Source organism: Loxodonta africana, chromosome 10 (genome assembly GCF_030014295.1).
Source record: "Loxodonta africana isolate mLoxAfr1 chromosome 10, mLoxAfr1.hap2, whole genome shotgun sequence".
Classification (NCBI taxonomy): domain Eukaryota; kingdom Metazoa; phylum Chordata; class Mammalia; order Proboscidea; family Elephantidae; genus Loxodonta; species Loxodonta africana.
In genome coordinates this window covers 62,712,549-62,736,091 of record NC_087351.1, presented here as the reverse complement: position 1 = coordinate 62,736,091, position 23,543 = coordinate 62,712,549, and the positions used below count along the sequence as shown (strand labels likewise).

Sequence of the window (23,543 nt, the reverse complement as noted above, 5' to 3'; positions counted from 1 at the left end):
AATACTGACTATATAATCCAAGAATAATGTTTTATAGAGTATGTAATACAAAAAAATTTAAAATACATTATAGTAACAGTTCATAAGTTGGGAGTGTAAACAGAATTAAAGTATTCATTTATATTAGACTTTAGTTCATGAAGGATACCTGTTCATCTCTAGAGTAACTACTAGAAGAACTGTAAAAAGAGTCTATAACAAGCTAGTGGGGAATGTGAGAATAAACAGAATAATAAGAGAGTGCCAATGGACTTACTTGCTTATTTACAGTGCAACACTATCAACATTGTGAATGAGGTGTGCACAAGGGGCAGGGGCTGTATGGGAACTTAGGGACACACTGAGATAATGTTTGCCTAATTTGCCTAAATAATTAAAGTTGTGTATAGCAGGTAAAAACCAAAACCAAACCCACTGCCATCGAGTCAAATCTGACTCACAGCAACCCTGTAGCAGGTGATTTTCTTTAAAATGTTTACATGACTTAGACTGACCTATATTACCAGCTACAAGAGATAATATGAGAGATTACAAACTGTTAACACCCATCAAAATCATCTGCTCCTATTCCCAGAGATTCCAGTTCATGAAGTCAGTTAGGATCCAGGAACCTGTGTTTTTAACAAACACTTCCAGGTAGTTTTCAGAACATTTTGAGAAACACTGATACGTATATTATGTAAGAAGGGCTGCAGAAAGCAAGTTCTGCGTATCACTTCATAATGTACTATCTTCTTCTCCTGTAGTTTATACTACTCCATATTAGCATTTTTATTATCACTTCATGAGAGCTCTTTCAAAGGACTCTTATTATCAGAGGCTTTTTTTCAAAAGTCCTTTTAGTATTTTTTTAAATTTTATAACCTTGAAAAGTAGCTATTATTTTATATTAAATAAGGAGAAAAAATAATTTGTTATTCAGCTTTAGAAACTGTCTAAAGCTGAGACATTTGGTATCTGTGTTCTACGTATGTACAACAGTCTCTTGACTTTTTATTTCCTCATGTCAAGCCAAGAAATTTTAGCATGTAAGTATTTTAATTACCTTTCTCTTCTAGTACTTTTGCAGCATTTGTTGCAACTCTGTAAAGATATTAGTAGATACATGAAAAATGACATAACAGTCAAGTAAACAGTACAAAATACAACATCCAGTATGAGCATCTGATGGAAGCTTGGGACCCTCTACTTAGAAAATGCACTAGATACAAAATTTTTCACAGGATTTCAAGATGTTCTACAGACCCTAAATTAAGAATTCTTTTCTTTAAAATTCTCAAGGAGACCTTTGGAATGGGCTTTGGTGTCATAGATAACCACGGAGCTGACCAGACTCTCCCTTGTTTTACAAACAGGCACACTGAAATCATGAGGTCTCTAGCCACCTGTGGGTTGTGGGAGAGGCCAATGAAATGTCCCTGTCTCCTAGCTCAGTGCTCCTTCCAGTACCCATTACTGCCTTTGATATGATGCTAGAGGCCCAAGGACCCACCTCAGGCAAAGGCAGAGCATCTTCAGGCCCCACTTACCCTGTTCCCAGAGAGTGGCCCCAGAGACACACAGGCGTGGTGCCACTTCTTGCCTTGGTCCATTCATAGACATAAACCGCATCTGTGGTCAGTCCCTCCTCTGTGGCCTTACCCGTGGAGTCCCCAAACCCTGGCATGAGAAAAGGCAAACATAGTATCGCTGCCTATAAGGGATCATCATAAGCCTCCTGCTTATTAAAACATTTTTGTACATCATTGTAACACATACCTCTGTAGTCAACAGACAAGACATGAAAGCCACCGTCACTCAGCGCCTAGATGACAAAGGATCTGTTAGTACTTTAATTAGATGTAACCAGAAAAGGTTACAATGTAAATTTGTAAGTTTGATTTTTCCCACTCCTCACCAACAGTCCGTATCCCTAGTTGTGATAGATTAATAGATGGGGAAAAGGTGTATTTTTTAAATCTGTTGTTTGATTTCAAACTTGAGATCAGACTTGGCGGGAAAGCTAAAAAGCAGCACGGCAGAGCTTAAAACAGCCTGGGCCAAGCCCTGGCTCTGCCACATACCAGCTGCAAGTTCTTGGGCAAGTTATTTAACATATTAATAAAATATAAATATTACTCAGAGAAATTAGAAACAATAATAGCTACATTCAGAGTTGTTGGGAAGATTACATGAGATGATATATGTTAAGTATCTGGCTACATAGTAAGAAGATAACAAATGCCTTTGTAAAGAATTCCCTTGAAAATAAGAACTCTAAAGAGAGTTGCATAAACAAAGAACAGTAAAATATTTATATTAAATATGAACATATGAAGAGTTAATATCAATCAAAAATAAAGAGATAATTCAAACATATGAAATCACGGCCAAACCCCTAGTAGAAAAATGAAGAAAGAATATAAAGGCACAATTATACACAAAATATGCATATAAACCAAAAACCAAACCTGTTGCCATCAAGTCAATTCCAACTCATAGCAGCTTCATAGGACAGTGTAGAACTGCCCCCATAGAGTGGCTAGTGGATTCGAACTGCTGACCTTTTGGTTAGCAGCCAAACACTTAACCACTGCACTACCAGGGCTCTGAAATATATATAGTGATAGAAAAAGATAAAAGGGGGCCAAAATCTACTGAGTAAGCACTAATTTTTAAAACTTCATTTAATCTCCACAACCATCCTATAAGGTAGGTATTATTCCCATTTTACAGATAAAGAAACTGAGCCTGGGGAAGTTTAAGTAACCTGTTCAAGTTCACCCAGTTGGTTAGAAGTAGAACCAGGATTCACAGCTGTGTCTGCCTCTTTGTCTAAATACTGGGTTTCCCCTATTACATCATAGATGCAGTTGGCAGAATCTCATTAAACCAAAAAACCAAACCCAGTGCCGTCGAGTCGATTCCAACTCATAGAGACCGTATAGGACAGAGTAGAACTGCCCCATAGAGTTTCCAAGGAATGCCTGGTGGATTCAAACTGCTGACCCTTTGGTTCACAGCTGCAGCAATTAATCACTACACCACCAGGATTTCCAGAATCTCATTAGGAACTTCTAAATAGAAATTGAACTAATAATGAGGAAGGTATTTACAATGAAGAAGCTGCTGGTCTTGCAAAATTCGATCATGCCATCTCTGGCATCATTCCTATCACCAAGGCATTGCACTGGGCAAATCTGCTGAAAAGACCTCCTTAAAAGCAAAAGCAAAGATTTCACCTTGAAGACTAAGGTGCATGTCATGGATTGAATTGTGTCCCCCATAATATGTGTATCTACTTGGGTAGGCCATGATTCCCAGTATTGTGTGGTTGTCCTCCATTTTGTGATTGATGAAACTGTCCTGTATGTTATAAATCCTAATTTCTGCCTGTGGTTAATAAGGCAGGATTGGGTCATGTTGAAGAGAATTAGGGTAGAATGTAACACCCTTTCTCAGATCACGTCTCTGATCCAATGTAAAGGGAGTTTCCGTTTATTTATTTTTTTGTGTGTGTGGCCTGCATCACCTTTTATCTTAAAAGACGTAAAAAGAGAGAGAAGCAAGTAGAGAGACAAGGGAACCTCATACCACCAAGAAAGCAGCACCGGAAGTAGAGCATGTCCTTTGGACCCAGGGTCCCTGCACCTGAGAAGCGCCTCAACCAGGGGAAGACTGATGACAAGGACCTTCCTCCAGAGCCAACTGAGAGAGAAAGCCCTCCGTGGGAGATGACACCTTGAATTTGGACTTGTAGCCTACTAGACTGTGAGAGAATAAACTTGTCTTTGTTGAAGCCATCCACTTGTGGTATTTCTGTTATAGCAGCACTCGATGACTACGACAGTGCATCTGACCCGAGCCATGGTGTTTTCAGTTGCCTCATATGTATTCAAAAGCTGGACGATGAATAAGGAACACCAAAGAAGAATTGGCACCTCTGAGTTATGGTGTTGATGAAGAATATTGAATATACCATGGACTACCAAAAGCACGAACAAATCTATCTTGGAAGAAGCACAACCAGAATGCTCTTTAGAAGCAAGGATGGTAAGACTACATCTCACATACTTTGGACATGTTATCAGGAGAGATCAGTCCCTAGAGAAGGACATCGTGCTTGGGAAAGCAGAGGGTCAGTGAAAAAGAGGAAGACCCTCAAGGAAATGGACTGACACAGTGGCTGCAACAATGGGCTCAAGCATAAGAATAACTGAGAGGATGGCGCAGGACCAGGCAATGTTCTGTTGTACGTAGGGTCACTGTGAGTCAGAACCAACTCGATGGCACCTAACAGCAACAACAATAATGAGGAACTAAATGGAACGTTTTATATCTATTTAAAGTACACCCCCTCCAAAAATGTTAGCCACAACACAGTACAGCTAAGTATCCAGGGAACTAGGAAATTCACGTGTTCTCTGTGGCACAGTAGACTGAAGGACCACTTGGCAATACTACTCAGAACGACAGAGCAACAAATCCTACTCCTAAGAACGTATCTCTGGGGAAAATTCAAATGAAGAAAAAACTAGATGCTTAAAGTTTTCTGTAGACATACTTTTTAAAATGAATTTTTAAAGAAACTATCTCCAACAGCAGTGGGATGGTTAAGTAAGTAATTGCCTATAAATAAGGGAAAATGATTCAGCCTTTAAATTGGTAACTATGATGACTACGGAGCCCTGGTGGCACAGTGGTTAAGTGGTTGGCTGCTAACCAAAAGGTCAGCAGTTCAAACCCAGCCACTCCTTGGAAACCCTATGGGGAAGTTCTACTCTGTCCTACAGTATTACTATAAGTTGGAATCGACTTGACGGCAATGGGTTTTATGATAACTATAAAAACATGAAAGAATGTTTATAAAATATTAAGTAAAAGAACACAACATAAAAATATACAGAGATACAATCATAGTAATGTAAAAACCTTATACAAGGAAAGAGATAAAGACTAGCTGAGAATGCAAATAAATGAAAAATAGCTATATTAGGTGATTGAAGTGATGAATGGATGATGAGAAAAGAAAGGAAGAGAAATGGAGGGAGAAAGAAAGCTAATAATAACAATGGAAGGGCTAAGGAACTTTGGTCATGCTGGGATGTGATAACTATGGTACTTGGTGCCCAGATATGTGCCTGGAGGAAGAAATCCTGTCATACCAGCTGCTGCTCTCCCTCCCCACCCATCCTAACTACCACAAGGATGATATGGCTACTTTTCATACCTACAACCCTTGTCCTTTCTGGGTTCACAGAGACCATATAATTCAGTTTTGTCACGAATGGGAGATTAAAAAAGTGCATGTTCTCACCGACATCTTCTTCACCACTATCCCACTTGGGAAGTTCAAGGAGTGGGGTGCAGGGTGGAAAGCAAACCTAACCCTCTGTAGACATTATCATTCCCAGGCAAAACTGTATCCAGCCCAGCACCACTCCACAGAGGCTGGCTCTGAGAAGGCAGTGATGAGGAGAAGGGAGGAGGAAACAGGAGAGGAGCTTCTTGCCTGCCCAAGGGCAAGGGGAGGGAGGGAAGAATGAAGAGGGTGCTGGTGATATTGGCCCTGGCAGGATTCTGAACCCTGCTAATACTGTTATATCAGGAAAGAGCTCTGAGATGGAAGATGGCATATGGCAGGAAGGATCCAGGTCCTGTGGTTGATAACTGAAAAAAAACAGCACAGTCACTTGTGGCAGGGATCACCTAACTGGAATGTGGGAGAAGATAAACAGCTTGCCTCACCAGCTCTGAGTCAGATATGACTGAGTGGAAACCCTGCCATCTTCTACACACACTTGGAAATTCAGGGGCTATCCCAACAAACTGGAGTCATGCCCAGCTTAGCAAGGAGAGCAAAGGGGTGGACACCATCCCATTCTGCAAAAACTTACCTGGGGTTGAAGCAAGAGCTTCAATATCTTTTAAAAGTGGACCATCTGTGTCTTTATCCTATACCACAAAAAAAGTTGGCTTCTTTTAGGAGTGATCATTTCCCACTCGATATACTCTCTTCCCCCATCCCCCAGGCCTCAAAAAAAAGCAAATAGAAGTATCTTCAACTTCACTGGCATGAAAGTGTTTTGGGACCCAGAGATGTTCACATTTTCTTTTGATGCCTCATGTTCAATAGAAGAAGAGAAGTCCACTGGTGGAACTTTGAATCCCAGACACAACATCCCCCACTAACCAGTGATGCTCTAGGACCTCTCAGTAGGCTGCCACACTGAGGACCTGAGGAAGATCTATGGCTGTAGCCCAGAATAAACAGAGATTTATAAAATTAGTGCCTTGACGCCTCTTCAGACATACCTTCACTAGCTTAAGTCGATGAGAAGCTGCCCTGTAGAGAAGGTTAAAAAAAGGAAAAAGAAAGAGCAAGAATTAGAATTACAGTGACGAATTCAACAAAAAATCACTACCATGCTGCTGGCATCTGATCTCACACCTTCTTTTTTTAGGTTAGAGAAATAAATAACTAGGAGAAAGGGAAATGTCTTTTGGAGTCAGAGCCAGCTTGGCTCTGTCAGGGCGAGTGAGGGATGCTTTCCCATTATTGTAGCATTCCTCTAAAGCAGTCCTGAATGCCCAGGTCCCACTAATGCTTCTCAATGTAAGCATTTCAAGAAGTACTAATGATCCACCTCCTTTCACTCCTACACAGCAAAACCTACTTCTAAAAATATGTTTAGAAGTTAAAGGAAAGTAAGTTCCAGAAAGTAGAGTTTCAGAACAAGGGATGATGTAGTTAAGTTGCCTGTGCCCTGTCAGCTCTGCCATTAAGTACAGGATGAAGTAAAGGAGAGACTCACAGCCCTAGAGATGCAAGAAATGTTTTTTCCCCCCCAAAATGGCCATACGGTCTACTCTCTATCTTGCCACATTAAGGTGAGTCAGAGATGATTAAAAAAAAACAGAGAATTTTTCAAAACCACTTGTATTTTGTCTTAGAGCAATTTCTTAAGCTTTAGTGGATTGTGAAGCCCTTTGAACATTTGGTTAAAGCTACAGACACTTCCCAGAGAAATATACCCACACTTCAAATTTTATGTACAATTTTTGGGGGCTCATGGACCCTCTGGGGCTTCCATGGCTCCCAAGTCTAGTACCACTGTTTTTGATGCATCAGCAGGACACACATCCTCATTCTCTATCCCCTCCCATTTGGGCTTCCCTCACCCAGTACTGCTGATAGCAAACTGAGACTTCTAGACAAGGGATGACAGGAAGCTGTGGCAAACCCCAGAGCCAGTAGATCTGGGATAACTAAGGGCAATTGCAGATTCACACATGCACGTAATACAAACATGATTATGTGGTCCACATGATCCTTTGAATAAATACATTACAACACCATGCTTAAGTTTACACATTAAGAATGCAATGTTGAAAAACGTCAAATTTCACAGGAAATCTCAGCAAATGTGGTTCTGAAATAGGTACATCAAGAAAGCTCCTTGACATTAGCAATGAGAAATCTGAAAGGGGAATTAGGAAAACAAGTCCATTTACAATAGCATCTAAGAGAATAAAATACCTAGGAGTAAATCTAACCAGGGATGTGAAGGACTTACACAATGAAAACTATAAAACACTGTTGAGAGGGATTAAAGAAGACTTAAATGAATAGAAAGATGCTCTGCATTCATGGATTAGAAGACTTAATATTGTTAAGATGTCAATACCACCCAAGCAATCTACAGATTTAATGCAATCCCCATCAAAATTGCAACGGCCTTCTTTACAGAAATCGAAAAACCAATCCTCAACTTTAGATGGAATGGCAAGAGGCCCCGAATAGCTAAAGCAATGTTGAAAGAGAACAAAGTAGGAAGACTCATACCTCTTGATTTTAAGCATACTATACAGCTACAGTAATCAAAACATCCTGGTACTGGGATAACAATAAACACATAGGCCAATAGAACAGAATTCAGAGTCCAGAAATAAACCCATACGGGTTTATTTTTTTGACAAGGGTGCCAAGTCCATTCAATGGAGAAAGAAGAGTGTCATCAATAAATGGTGCTGGGAAAATTGGATTTCCACATGCATAAATATGAAAAAGAATCCATGTCTCACACCATACACAAAAACAAATTCAAAATAGATTAATGACCTGAATGTGCACACTAAAACCATAAAATTCCTAGAACAAGCAAGGACAACACTATCAGGCCTGACTTTCAACAATGGATTATCTAATATAATAACAAAGGCACATAGCAAAAGACAAAATAAATGGGACTTCATAAAAAATTTTTAAATTTGTTTATCAAAAAAGTGAAAAATTACCGACTGGGACAATATCTTCAGAAAGCATTTATCTCCAACAAGAATCTAATAACCAAATATATATAAAACTTCAACAACTTAACAACAAAAAGACAACCGAATCATAAAATGAGCAAAGGACTTGAACAGACATTTCACCAAAGAGGACATTCAAATGGCCATCAAACACATGAAAAGATGCTCAGTATCATTAGCCATCAGAGAGGGATGCGAATCAAAAACACAATGAGACACCACCCACTAGGATGGCTAAGGTTAAAAAAATAACAATAACAAACGTTGGTGAGGGTGTGGGGAAACTGGAATCTTTACCCATTGCTGGTGGGAACGCAAAATGGTACAGCTGTTGTGGAAAACACTGTAGTGGTTCCTAAAAAAACTAAAAAATAGAACTATTATAAAACCCCAAACCCGTTGCCATAAAGTCAATTCCAACTCATAGCGACCCTATAGGACAGAGTAAAACTGCCCCATAGAGTTTCCAAGGAGTAGCTGGTGGATTCGAACTGCTGACCTTTTGGTTAGCAGCCAAACTCTTAACCACTGCACCACCAGGGCTCCAAAACTACTACTATATGACCCAGCAATTCCTCTCCTAGGAATATACTCAAAAGACTTGAAAGCAAAGACTCAAAAGTGGACTTGTACCCCAATGTTCATTGCAGCACTATTTACAATAGCCAAAAGGTGGAAACAACCAAAATGCCCATCAACACATGAATGGATAAACAAAACGTTGTACACACATACAATGGAATACTACTCAGCCAGTAGGAGAAATGAAGTCTTGATACATGCTACAGTGTGGGTGGAGCTTGAGGATATTATGCTGAGCGAAATAAGCCAATTACAAAAGGACAAATATTGTACGACCTCATATAAAAAGACAGAAGGCAAACATATAGAGACCAAAGTCTATTAGTGGTTACCAGGTGCAAGAAGGAGGGGAAAAAGGGGTTAACGGTGATGGAAAAATTGCATTGATTAAGGGTAGGGTTGCACAGCTGATTATTTTAACTGCTGTCAGTAAGTTGTATACCTATAAAGAGTTGAATTGGCAAAAGTTGTGTGATAGGTATATTTACAGAAATGACAAAAAAAAAAGTAGCTGCTTATGTACAACCAAACACTTCGTGGGATTTAGTTCCTTGGTCTGGAGGTTTAGGATCATGGTTTCATGGGCACATCTCAGTTCACTGGCCTGATAACGTGTTTAGTGCTCCTGTTCTACCTCCTAGTTTGTTGTGTAGTGCCCAGGGTCTTAAAAGCTTACAAGCAGGCCATAAAGGCACAACAATTGGCCTTTATTCACCTGGAGCAACAGAGGAAGGAGAGTCAGGAACAGTAGGAGGATATGGAATGTGTTGGTAACTGCCTCCTTTGCCATGAGACCGGAAGAACTGGATGATGCCCGGCTACCATTATTGAACATGTTTATCAAAGATTCCATAGAAGAATCCTGATCAAAAGGGTGGGTGGGGGATGCAGAATGGTATTTCGAATTTTTGTGGACTCTTGACTTTCTGGAGCCACGAAGGGTGGATGAACCCCTGAAACTATTGCCCTGAGATAATATTTAAACCATAAACCAAAAATGTCACCTGAAGTCTTCTTCAAACCAAACAATAGTTTAGCTTAACTAGTATAAAAGGTCTGCCTTGAGCATTATGCTCTGTTGAGAATTATCTATATGGGATCAAATTGACAACAGCAACCCAAAAGATTAGATAGGAACCTCAGAGGGCAGTTAGTTTACGTTAATGAGGAACGAACAACTCAGAAAAGGAGGGTGAGAATATTTGCACAACCCAAAGAATGTGATCAGTGTCACTACGTGGTACATGTAGAAACTGTTGAATTGGTGTATGTTTTGCTGTGTACATTCTCAACAACAACAAAATAAAATTTAGAAAGAAAGAAAGCCCCTTGGGAGAAGGCAAGTCTTGAGAAAGCCATCACCTGACAGAAAAAGACAGTGAAAAAAAGAGACATAGGATAGGGAGCCAAGAGGCAGATTGCAGAGCCTGTCACTTAGTTTGAAGTGTCCCTCCAGAGACAGAGTGAGGTCAGTGGGTTTCTGAGGCACACCACTCCTCCCCCAAACTGAAGAGGTACAGTCAAGACTGATAATCATCACCCAACATAATTACTCAGAGATACACTAAAGGCTTTGACAACACATCAAAGGAGAGCCAGGCTTCTGGGAGACTTTGTTACAAAGCAAGGTTGGGACCACAGAGTGGGGCTGATGCATCAGTATTCTAGACTAGAATTAGGCAGATGGTCTCCTAGTACCTATGGTCAAAATTCCAGGTGATCTCTCTTCGAGAGTCATACTTTTGATTAATAAAATTAATGCTAATAAAATTTCCACTGTGGATTTCTGGAAAGACCTCTGGTGTGGAATTTGTTCTTTTTCCCCATAATTCATACCCATTCTCTTTAAAGTCATCCATGAATTCAATCCATCATTTCATACACTCTAAGGGAGTAAAGGACCTGCTGTCTTCTTTAAAATCAATATCCAAATTTTCAAGTTATTCTTTTTTCCCCTCTAGTTAAGGATCCACATTATTCCACATATAGAATGATCTTTTAAGAGAAGCCTATTGCCAGGACACCCTTGGAATTCATCAAAAGAATATATATATATATATATCTGTGGAGGCAGGCTTACAGAGTTGAAAACTGTGAGCTGCCCTTCACTCCCCCACAGGACTAAAATATTCTCTCTCTCTCTCTCTCAAAGAAACTAATAATAGTTTTCCAAGCAAAGGCACTGACCTGTTCTCTGCACTGCCGTGGAGATAAACTATAATTGGGTTGCCATCATGAAGGGCTGCCTCATACCAGTAATGGTCCTTCCCCTTAGCATCTTCACCCCGGCATCTAGGGACCGTGTGCCTGAAGAGCAAGGAAAGGCTTTAGCAAACATGTACACAAAGAGAAATCCTTTCTATCCTTGTGGAGAGGTTGGTTCTCCTTGGAGGAACCTGGAAGATTTTCAATGCACTTTCCCCTTATGTATGTATGTGTGTATATGCAAACATACATGATATATATATAAATACACATACAGACGTGTATATGTGTATGTGTATATGCATATTTATATATCTGTATTTTTATATATATCACACATTGTGTGTGATTGATATATATATGTATACACATATATAAATTTTATCTGAGAAATATATTTACATGGTAAAAATAAAAATCTAACACCATTTTGTCTTATAGCAAAACCCACCACTGCCCTACCCCACCGCTCCCATGCACAATCTCTTTTAACCACTTACTGTTTTAGCTCTTCTGACTCTTATACCCATTGTCCTTCCAAAACTGCAATTCTTAGATACAGTCCATTGAAATAACAAAAAATGGGTGGAGACAAGTAAAAGATAATGGATATTTGACATCTGCCATTGGTTTAGCTGAAGAGACAGATTGGGAAGAATTAAAAGGGAAACCAGTTCGTGTTGGAGAAAAAACTGTAACATGAAACTAGGTTATTTTACTCATGAAACTAAGTGACCTTGTAATTTTAAACCCCTCTGTGAGCTCTAGCTCCTCCATCTTGTAAAATCAGTGAATGAACCCTGAAAATGCAAACACTGCCATATGACACATCACAAGGAAACATGGGGAACTGGCCATGACATGATAAGCCTTCACTTCTCTCAATTGTTTCAGGGCAGAAAGTCTGAGAATATCAGCACCACTGCCAACCAGAAGAGCTAATCATGATGGGGATCTCTAACTCACCAAGCTGAGTACCAGTAGGGCAAGAGTGGAGAAAAAAAAGATTTTCAAAACCCAACATTATTACCTAAACTGTACCCTACAAATTAGGAAGAAGCTACACGAGTCTTTTCTGTCTCATTTCATAATCAGATGTTTAAACTCAGGAAAGTGAAATATAAAATGAGGTAATGGGAAATTTGCAGCCAAGAACAAGTGCTAGGAACCAAACGGAGTATTGAGATCAGCATAGCCAAAAAAAAGACAATAAAATGCTCATGATTTCTTTTGACAAATATTTAAACAGCGGCTTCTATGTGTCAAGCACTGGGTTGATCCATGAAAACCCAATAAAGTCTTTGGCTGGCCTGTGGAAGCTACAGCTCAGTGAAGAAGACAAGCATTAACCAAATAATCACATAAACATTTATTTAACTACAATGGGAATAAATGTAAAGGACAAGCAAAGACAGCCATGAGAGCATATACCTAAAATGGCAGATGAGGGAAGGCTTCTACAAAAACCACCATTTAATAAGACCCAAAAGATGAGAGCAGGCAGCTAGGTGGGCAACAGGAGGGAGGGGAAGGAGCAGAGCGATAGAAAGAAGTGTTCCAGATGGAGCTCATCCTGGGAGGATGTGGCTTGACAGCCAAGGAGGCCATTGTGTCTGGAGCAGAGTGAGGGAACGGACGGTATAGAATGAGGAGAGGTGGGCAGGGCCAGGTCACTCAGGCCTGGTGAAAGACCCAAAGCAAAGGACAAATTCTAAACGGCTTCACATTCCAAAGTAAAATTTCTGGAAAGCAAAGTCAACCAGATCAAATTTCAATATAAGGGAATTGAAAAACTTCCAGGTGCCTCCAAGGAGCACCAATCTCTCCACTGGCAAGTAACATGGCACTGCTTGCCCTTGACCTCATAATATGGGAACCTTGTCCATAAAGCAACCCAGTGTCCAACAACTGCACTCACCAGATTCCCAAGATCACCCCAGGTTCCACTTTAATGTAGAAGTTCACTGTGTGAGCAATCTTTATCTCCGGTTTCTTTAAATCCACAAGATATGGTGCTTTGTCTAGAAAGTAGGCACTGTTATCAACTCCCAGAGCCCCATGTCTTTTCATCACAATCCAAAAATAAATTAGCCTTTATGATTAATATGTTTCTAAGTTGTAAGCTACTATACTTAACTCTTAGTGAACTATTTTATTTTATAAACTAAGACTAGCCCACAGAAGAGTTACAAGGAAAAAAGAAATCTACAGCTAGATTTTAAAGTGCCACCAGTGTGGTAAACCATAAGAGTTTATTCACTCCTTACCCCTGTCTCAAACTAAAAGGTGAGGCGATCATTCCACTAAAAAGGTCTGTTACTTAAGTCGAGCATAATTTTTTCACTAAGTAAAATCAAGTCATTAGCCATAAGCCAAGAAGTGTCCAGGATTAACATACACCCAGGGACATGCAGGTAAAACTGTTACCCGTGTGCTACAAAGACTGCATGTTACATTGACTAACACATGGTTCACAGAAAAACCATGGGGAGAAATAGATTCCTCACATCAGCACCTCCTCTCTTTCAATGACTTTTTCAAGGGATACACCTAATAAGAGGAAGGGGAAAAGTAGAGAATACAAGAAGCTGGTATCCATATGAATAGCTGATGTGAAAACTGATCTCCTGAACTTAAACCCCATCCACAAGGCCATATTTTTCTATCTGTCCCCAACAGTCTGCAAGAATTCATGCAAGACTGCCACTCCAAAAAAATAAAAGAAAACCTGTTGCCCTTGAGTTCACTCTGACTCATGGCAACCCCATGTGTTACAGAGTAGAACTGCTCCATAGGATTTCTTGACTATAATCTTTATGGAAGCAGATTGCTAGGTGTTTCTTCTGTGGTGCCTCTGGGTAGGTTCAAACCACCAACCTTTCATTTAGTAGTCTAACACAAACCATTTCTGCCACCCAGGGACCATTGCTAGACCCCAAAGTCAACTATAGGTTTCAGACCATTTATCTCTAGTGACAATTTTGTAACTGACATACATTTTTCATTATGCCACAGCTTTAAAACAGTGAATTCTATATTTGGGGAAAAAAACTATAGCCAAATTCATAAAAGGTATATACTTACAAAAATTTAAAAAAATTAGCATGTCCATCAAAGGAGGGAAAATGTGTTCTTTTAACGGTTTACTAGTAAAGTTGTTATACAGAGCAGCAATTTTTCTTCTGAGTGTTGAACAAGAGTGTGGAACAGACCTGCAAGATATTGTGAAACAAACAAGGTTTTCAAAATCAAAGTTTTGTCTTGGTTTGTTTTTTATCTTAAGATCCTGATCAAATTACAGAGGCTAATATTGGGAATTACAGGTAGCTTGGCATTTTTTTGGGGGGGGGGCATTTAAACAAAATCCTTTACAGAACTATATGTAATTGTCTATAGGCTGGATCAGGACTGGGCACGAAAGGGGAAGCAGGTGAGGAAAGCAAGAAGGCAAGGTCCCAGAGTCAGCTGCTGAAAAGCCAGGGCTTGATGGGGAGAGGAGGGGAGGGGATGGTAGGTGCACTGGAGTCAGGCTTATTCCCTTAGTGTAGCCCCATAGAAGGCTGAGGCTGGACCCCAAAGTCATCAGGAAACAGAATTTCAGCCTAATAGTTGCCACAGTTTTTAATTTATATTATTATTAATTTATATTACCATTCAGTGCTATACCCAGAAATTCAGTGCTATATACACTATTATTAATAGTCTAAAGCAGTGAGCAGATAATAATTTGATCCAACTCTTCTGGCTGGATCTTAGGAAGCAATGAGCCAATAAGAGAAGAGCCTCACTTCTGATGTAACATTCTTAGAGGGGAGGGACCCAGCAGCAGCAGGGTGGGAAGGCTGGAGGCCCAGGCAGGGGGGCTAAAGCAGGGCTGGGGCCTAATGTGGAAGTGGTGGGATGAGGCAGGCCATGCACATCTTGCTTATTCTGCAGTTCCCTGTGTCATAAACCAACCAAACTGGGAGCCATCAGCAGACAAGAGATGATTTGTCCATGTTAGGCCACTAATACACCTCTGTCCCTAGCCCCATTTCTCATGAGGGCTAGAGTATATCCTAACTGAAAGACTAGGTGGGAGACGAGGGATACAGGGGCTCAAGGGCACCATCTCTTGCTTCTGGTTTTTGACCACATCATCCCTTAAATAAATTCCTTTTCCTATTGTGAGTGCTCAAAGTTAAAACTGCTCAGTGTAATCAAATCATGAGGGGCGGGGGGTGGGGTTAGAAGTCATTTTTGGCAAACTGCTTCCCCTGCCCTGAGTTCTCTGCTAGACTAGAGGCAGTTTAGAAGAAAACTTTTATCTTTGCTTTGCAAATGAGGACACCGAAAATGTCAAGGTCACACAGCCAATGAATAGCAGAGCCATGGTACACACAGACCTATGTGATCTCCATGAGCTGTTTGTCACAGTCCTGGTGAGTTCGCCACCCATAGAAGGAAAAATGAACCCCAGGAACGAGGCTGGTCTCAAAAAAATCTGCTCCTACACTGTTTACAATACCAAAAAGATGGAAACAACTAAAGTGCCCATCAGCAGATGAATGGATAAATATATAATGGTATATTCACACAATGGAATACTACACATTGATAAAGAACAATGATGAATACATGAAACATTTCATAACATGGAGGAATCTGGAAGGCATTATGCTGAGTGAAATTAGTCAGATGCAAAAGGACAAATATTGTATGAGAACGCTACTATAAGAATTCAAGAAATAGTTTAAACACAGAAGAAAACATTCTTTGATGGTTACAAATATGGGGAGGGAGGGAAGGAGGGAGAGTGGTATTCACTAATTAGATAGTAAAAAAAAAAAATTAGATGAAGGAAAAGACAACACACAATACAGGAGAGGTCAGCACAAGTGGACTAAACCAAAAGCAAAGAAGTTTCCTGAATAAACTGAACGCTTCGAAGGTCAGAGTAGCAGGGGTGGGGGTTTGGGGACCATGATTTCAGGGGACACCTAGGTCAACTGGCGTAATAAAATCTATTAAGAAAACATTCTGCATCCCACTTCTGGGAGTGTGTCTGGAGTCTTAAACGCTAGCAAGCGGCCAGTTAAGATCCATCAATTGGTCTTAACCCACCTGGAGCAAAGGAGAATGAAGAACACCAAAGATACAAGGTGACTATGAGCCCAAGAGACAAAAAGGGCCACATAAACCAGAGACTACACCAGCCTGAGACCAGAAGAACTAGATGGTGCCTTCCTACAACCAATGACTGCCCTGACAGGGAACACAACAGAGAATCCTTGAGGGAGCAGAAAAGCAGTGGGATGCAGACCTCAAATTCTGGTAAAAAGACCAGACTTAATGGTCTGACTAAGACTAGAAGGACCCTGGGGGTCATGGTCCCCAGACCTTCTTTTAGCCCAAGACTGGACCCATTCCCAAAGCCAACACTTCAGACAAGGATTGGACTGGACTATAAGATAGAAAATGATACTGGTAAGGAGTGACCTTCTTGGCTCAAGAAGACACATGAGACTAAGTGGGCAGCTCCTGTCTGCAGGGGAGATGAGAAGGCAGAGGGGACACAAGCTGGCTGAATGGACATGGAAATACAGGGTGGAGAGAAGGAGTGTGCTGTCTCATTATGGGGAGAGCAACTAGGAGTATATAGCAAGGTGTGTATAAATTTTTGTATGAGAGACTGACTTGACTTGTAAACTTTCACTTAAAGCACAATAAAAATAATTTTAAAAAATTTTTAAAATTCTGGTCTTAGAGAGTGAAGTTTTAGGAGCCCTTTATTACCTTTGCAGGAGGCCTGGTGGCACAGTGGTTAAGCGCTCAGCTGCTAACCAAAAGGTCAACAGTTCAAACCGACCAGCCTCTCCACAGAAAAAAGATGTGGCAGTCTGATTCTGTAAAGATTACAGCCTTAGAAACCCTATGGGGCAGTTTACTCTGTCCTATATGGTCATTACGAGTTGGAATTGGCTCAACGACAACGGGTTTTGGCTTTATCCCCTTTACACCCTTGCCCCCCTCTTAGTGTTCCTTCCTCACTCCTCCTCCCCACTAATGTCCACTATTCTCAGGAGCCCTCTGATACTACAGGCACCAAAGGAAAAAAAAAAAAAAAGCCACCAAAGAAAGACCCCTTAAAAACCTAATTTTCCCTCAAGTGTTAATGAACTAAAAATCAGAGAGCTTATATATGTTTGGAAGAGGCGTGAAGGGAGAAAATAATGACCCTGATGGATTTCTAGCAGCTCAGCAAGGGGTGGAAAAGATATGTGGGTTGAAGGTGATGGATAGCTCTTCAAATACATCACACCTGGGCAATTGCCTGCTCACAAAATCAGTCCCAGCAAGAAAGAAATGAAAATGATTGTTTCATAATACTTTAAAATAGCCCCCATGAAGGCAGGAGGAAGGAGAGGACATTGTTGTTCTGATTTTAGAGATGAGAAATCAAAACCCAAAGAAGCCACTTTGAGCCACAGATCAAGCCAAGATGGGCAGAGCTGAAAGCAAGCCTGTTCCTTATGGGCCCTTTCCTCCAGTTTGCTGGCTCCTGCTTGCTGTCTCCTGACCCCGTGAACTCACCGCTACGCTGCCTCTTAGTCTCCCTCTAAGTTATCCTTTGAAGATAGGCAGGTGATTGGGAAGCAGAGGCGATGGATAGAAATGTGTTTCTGTTTTTTAAAGAATAATTCATATAGGACCTTTCTCTCAAATAGCGAGAGGCACTTCTGTGAGAAGCGCTGTGGGAGAGAAGAACAGAATGACCAGATCCCTCAGAGCATCAATAATGCAGAGCCGCTTCTTTTAAGTAGGGGGCTGTCAATTTGACATCCACTAGATCAGTAAGGGATCAAAAATCACCATGGCTAATAGACCTTATTTGAGCAGAGGATGCAGCCACATCAAACAGGCACCTTGGGGCTTTGGTGTTCTCCCGCCTGCCCTTTGATCAGCAGCAGCTGTAACTGCACAGCATCCCCGCCCCCGCTCCCCCCACCCCACCCCTCACCGTCCCCCTCGTAGGAGCCACAGACCCTAACTGGGTGATTCTTAATAGTGAAACCTGGTGGACCCTGAGTGGCATCAAGGTGAATCATGCTCAAGTGTCTATAAACCAGCTTTGGAGAAGCCCAAATCTCACTACATTTGGCAGCACAACTATTCCAAATATAAAGACATGCTGCACACCCATCATATATGCTCATTCAGCCAACATGTATTGATCATCAAGCATCTGTGTTCTCCTCCCTTCTTCCCTCCCAACCAAATCCTGCCCTTACCTTCACACCACTCAAGTCTCCTTGGAAACCCTATGGAGAAGTTCTACTCTGCCCTAGAGGGTCGCTATGAGTCAGAATCCACTTGATGGCAACAGGTACGGGTATCTAGCACAGGCTGAGGTTAATAAATATTTGTTGACCTCCAGGTTGAAAATTCTGAAAGGAAACTATTTCTTTCAGAAGAAAGAAGGCAGTGATGCTAACTGGTCGCTTTAGGGGAGAGAGGAAGGACATCTCTTTTTTTGTTTATAATTTAAAATTAATCAATGTGAGCTCCAAAAGAACACGTATTTCTGCCTGTTTCATTCACTGCTATGTCCCCAGGACTTAGATTAGTTCCTGATACGTTGTGAATAATCAATATTGTAGAAAGAATGGATGAGTTTATCAGCTTTCTTATGGGGTTTTTCTAAGCAGTGTCTAAAAATGTGAAGACTTGGGATGAAAAAGACAAAAATCAGAATAGCCCTTCTGCTTCCCCCAACTCCTTTCCTTAATATTCTTCCCACTTTCCTAATTTAAAAGAAAAAACCAGTTGTAAGTGAAGAGATGCTGTCCTAAGCCCACCCATCTTAAGCAGCAGCTACATCTGATGAAATTTTTATTAAAATACATCAATCCCCAAGACATTCAGAAAACAATCACTAAAAATATGTTTAAGTGTTCTCTTTGAGTCTCACAACACATCACAGTAGATCCAGTGCTACAAGCATTGCCTGGCACACAGCAAGCATCCGCGAATGTTTATTGATCTAAACTAAGCTGGCTCCAAATTTTAAAAAGATTCAGGACACTGGCAATGAGTCTGTGCCTCAGTGCTGGCACCTCAGATCAGGAAGTTTCTGCTCGGATTAAAAAAAAAAAAAATGCACTAGTATTTTATCTATTCTTTCAGGAAGTTTCTCTTGAGACTTTTTTTTTTTTTTACTATTTAGTAAGGCAAGTAATAGAAGATCCCCAATTCCCCATCTCCCACTCCATTAGCAATAAAGTGGGTTGTTCTCGAGAGTGTGAACCACAGCTGTGATTCTCTACCTAACAAACGTTCTTTACTGCCACATAAATGTTAAATAATCCGTCATCAACTCTATAGAGAGCATGAAAGAGAGAGGTGGGTAGATGCCAGCGTAGCAGAGAGGAAAGGCCTGTGAATGTGAAGTTTGAATAGTCCGGTCAGTCAGGACGTTGTGAGTGGTCATGGGGGAGGCGGGGCCTGCACTGTTGGCCGGGTGTAGAGCTGGCACTCTGCTCTCTGCACTGAGCTAGGGAAGGAGCAGAGGAGTGAAGATGTGTCATCATCATTCTGGACATTCCAAAGTGAAATTTCTTGTGTCCAAATGTGATTTGGGGATATTTTGGAATCAGCAACAATAAACAAAAAAGAATAGAAAGAGGTAAAGGTAAGCAAAAATGCTAATGCCGTCCCACATCAACAAAACACCTGAGTCTCCTGGGTCCGGGCTCTCCAACCAATATCTGGCTTCAATATAAACAAGACTGGCAATATATTGCTGGTCAATTCAGGTAACTTAAGAGTACATACTGTTCAAATGAAGGATTCATGAGAGGAAAAAAGTAAAACGCCCACGGATATACAAACATGCAGATACAAACGATGCAAAAACTTGACACAGGTAATGCTGAGTGATGGTTCCAGTGTACTATACATCTTCAGCATCATGGAAGTGTGCTCATTAAATACATGCCAGAGAGTTCACACTCGGGAAACTGGGCAGTGACCTTTCCATCCTGTGCCACCTACACAGATAGGCCCGTGACCCAAAAGGATACTATCCCAGATTATAACACTTATTATTGTCATTGTTATTTAAACCCATCCTGCATGTTAGTATATGTATTATGTATTATGTAAGGCAGATAGGAGAGACGGGTATAGGAACCTGAAGCATCCAACTGGAATCTCTACTTCCTAAGTCCCCAAAGGATATATAACTTCCTGAAAAATCAAACCTGTTAGTGCCTGGCCTGGACAGGAATTGAGGATGAGGAAAACCAAACTCACTGCCGTTGAGTGGATTCCAGCTCATAGCGACCCTGTAAGACTGAGTAGAAGGGCTCGGTAGGGTTTCCAAGGAGTGGCTGGTGGATTCAAACTGCCGACCTTTCGATTAGCAGCCGAGCTCTTAACCACTGTGATAACCCAGCCCAAAGAGCCCCAGAGTTCGCAGGGCTCTGGGGGCCCCCTGGAGCCACGGTGGTTGACTTCTGGTTCCTGCGGAGAAAACTGGGCCCGGCTGCGCCCGCCAGAGAAAGGGACCCTGGCCCTGCCCTCACCGCCCCCACCCGCCTCATCCCGGGCAGCCAGAGCCGTCGGGGACCCTGCCAGGGTGGACCGGGGACGCCCGGGGGGCGGGTACTCACCGCAGGTTTCGCACGGCCATGTCCCACCAGGCCGCCACGGAGTCAGGGTCCGGGGGCCCGAGCGCCGCGGCCACCTCAAACTCCTGCGCGCCCATTCCGCGCCGTCTCCCGAGCCGCGTAGCTGGCGGTGCCGCCTGAGCTGCCGCCTGGAGCCTCCCGTAGAGCCGCGCCCGGCCCCTGTGGCGCCCACGCCCGCCCTCCTCCGCGCCGGGCGGCCTGCCTGGGAAGGCAGGTGCGGCGCGGTGAGCCCGACCCCACTGCGGGAGGGACACGCGTCCTGAGGGTGGGCTTCGGCCTCGGGGTTCTGGCTGTTGGCGGCTTCCTCACTACAGGAGGAGAGAAGCGAACGACGGCCTCAGGGAAGAGAGGCTTCCCGCCCAGCCTGTGGAACCAGGTGGCCTTCTTTATGCGGGGTGCTGGTGACTTAGGGGCTGGGGAGAAAGGGAAGGCTTTAAAAAGGGTCACGCACATCCCTCAACCCTTGACTTCTACCCTGAGCCCTTCATGCTCTCGTTCTCTCTTAAGACATCCTTTAGAAGTGTTTTCCAAATGGAGGTCTAACCAATAAGTGGGATATGAAATCAATTTAAAATAAAATAGAAAATGAATTTTTGCATAGCTTGCTGTGTGGGTGGCTCAAGCAGTTTGCAATAAGCTGCTAACTGGGGTTCAAACCCACCCAGCAGCTCAGCTGAAGGAAGGCCTGGCCAATTGCTTCTGTGAAAATTACAACCAAGAAAACCCTCCGGAGCAGTTCTACTCTTTAACACATGGAGTTGCCATGAGTGACAACCAAAAGGCAACAAATTTAGCTGTAAGCATATGAAACTTTTGTTTTCATCATACATCTGTGTGTGTGTGTGTGTAGTGTTATAAAATAAAACCTATTTCTTACCATGGTGGTAGTAAAACAAAACTTTGAAATCTACAGCTTTAGATGATCTTGATGAAGAATATATTAACCTTGGTCTGCCTTGACCTTCCTTTTTTTATGTCCCCTTTCCTTTTTCTTTTCCTGAACCTTCACAATCCTCAATTCCCCTCCCCCCCCACACACACAAACACACACACACACCCCGCTGTCATCATTTCTGTAGGAGAAATTTCTCTGAATCTCTTTGAGTAATGGTTCATCTGTCCACAGGGTTATCTACTATACAGTTATTCCTGGTACCCCAGATTAAAATCTTTTGGGCAGTTTGTTTAGCAGCACATGACAGAACCCCACTGTTGTATCCAGGAGTTCACACACACCTTGAACTGTTTGGCACCTGGTACAGGCTTACATGGTGCCATTGTTTCCTAGGAGACAAGACTGTCTACCAGAGCTGCTCCAGGGAAGTCACAGGCAGAAGAGTAAGGGCAAGGGAGGAAGAAAGGGAATGAGGTTTTTTTTGGATGAAATTTTATGCCAGCATCAAGGCAACCTCTCCAGAATAAAAATGTGGCCTTTCGTGGTGCTTGTACTGTTTAGGTTATCTGGGCAGAGGGCACAGCAACGGGCTGCCAGCCCTCAGAAAATGTGCAGGGATCTATCAGCTTGGGGACGGTCAGCAGTCTGGAGGAAATGCTGCTTTTTGAGGACCAGGGCCATTTGGTATAACTGGTCAGGTGAGGGGGGAATTTTGTTCATTGCCTCTTGCAATGATTCTGAGAATGTCAATTTTTCTAATCACATCAAGATAGGGAGAAGAATCGGATCCAGAAAGGGCCTACGGGGCGGGGGGGATCAAGATAGGGAGAAGAATCAGATCCAGAAAGGGCCTACGGGGGGATCTAAGCCTGACTGATGAGCCAGCTACAGGTAGGTTTTCCTGGGACCACACCCTGCCGAATGGGGAAGGTTAAGGTCCAGCTCAAGCAGTTGTCAGATTCCGCCCCTGCAGTTTTTTGCAAAGTTGGTCTGGAATCTCATAGAACCTGCTCCTAGAAAGTCTGGATGAGACCCTGGGGCCATGCCCTGTGGAGGTGGAGAGATTAGAGACAGGAGAGCGGCAGGAGAGAACTGCAGCTGCAAATGGGTCCAGAATCTATTTCCATCTGTTTATTCAGGTGAGAGGCATACCTGCTGGTTGAGTGAAGTTGTAAACCCGATGTCTAAGAGAACATTTGAAATATTCAGCAAACTTTTTGAGGTCAAAAACCACTACAAGTCCCCCCCCCCTTTTTTTTTAAGACTACAAATTAAAGCTCCATAAATAGTCCCTTTTTGGATAGCACCCCCTGGAAATCAGAAAGCAGAGTCCCTGATTTGACAGAATCTAAAACAATAGATTGATTAATTCATTCAGCACCTATTTACTGAGTGGGAGTCTCTGGGTGGTGCAAATGATTAACATGCCCACTTGTCTGCTAACTAAAGGCTGGAGGTTCGAATTCGCCCAGAGAACCTTGTAAGAAAGGCCTAGTGATGTACTTCTGAAAAAATCAGCCCTAGAAAACCCTATGGTGCACAGTTCTACTCTGACACAAAGATAGCGTCGCCATGAATTGCAATCTACCTACTCTATGGCAACTGGCTTACTGGTTTTACTGGTACCTTTTAGGTGCCAGGTAGCATGTTAAGCACTGTAGGGGTACAAACCAGGACCCTGTCTGCTAGAGAGATGTACCTCAGGATTAATCATGAAAACACAGAACAGAAATTGAAAAGTACCCTAAATGCAGTAATCAGATTAGTAGATGGCAGGGGCTGGAGGTGGGGAGGGAGGATTGACTACAAAGGGGCATGAAGGAACATTTTAGGGTGATGGCAAAATGTCCTACATCTCAACTGCGGTGATTGTTACATGACTATAAACATTCATCAAA

At 42.2% G+C, this 23,543-nt stretch overlaps 1 protein-coding gene across 1 annotated transcript in view; it reads right to left on the bottom strand.

Moving 5' to 3' along the window:
• The window catches only part of ABHD12B (abhydrolase domain containing 12B), a 35,260-nt gene extending 14,022 nt beyond the window's left edge, over window positions 1–21,238 (bottom strand). Inside the window, exons 1-9 of the mRNA XM_064291853.1 lie at window positions 21,225–21,238; window positions 20,473–21,058; window positions 14,164–14,365; window positions 12,998–13,100; window positions 11,062–11,181; window positions 6,295–6,325; window positions 1,759–1,804; window positions 1,530–1,659; window positions 1,046–1,083 (exon numbers count right to left, since the gene is read on the bottom strand). Of these exons, the coding sequence (XP_064147923.1) occupies window positions 1,046–1,083; window positions 1,530–1,659; window positions 1,759–1,804; window positions 6,295–6,325; window positions 11,062–11,181; window positions 12,998–13,100; window positions 14,164–14,365; window positions 20,473–21,058; window positions 21,225–21,238 (1,270 nt within the window). The remainder of the gene's footprint in view (window positions 1–1,045; window positions 1,084–1,529; window positions 1,660–1,758; window positions 1,805–6,294; window positions 6,326–11,061; window positions 11,182–12,997; window positions 13,101–14,163; window positions 14,366–20,472; window positions 21,059–21,224) is intronic.
• Window positions 21,239–23,543: the final 2,305 nt, after the last annotated feature.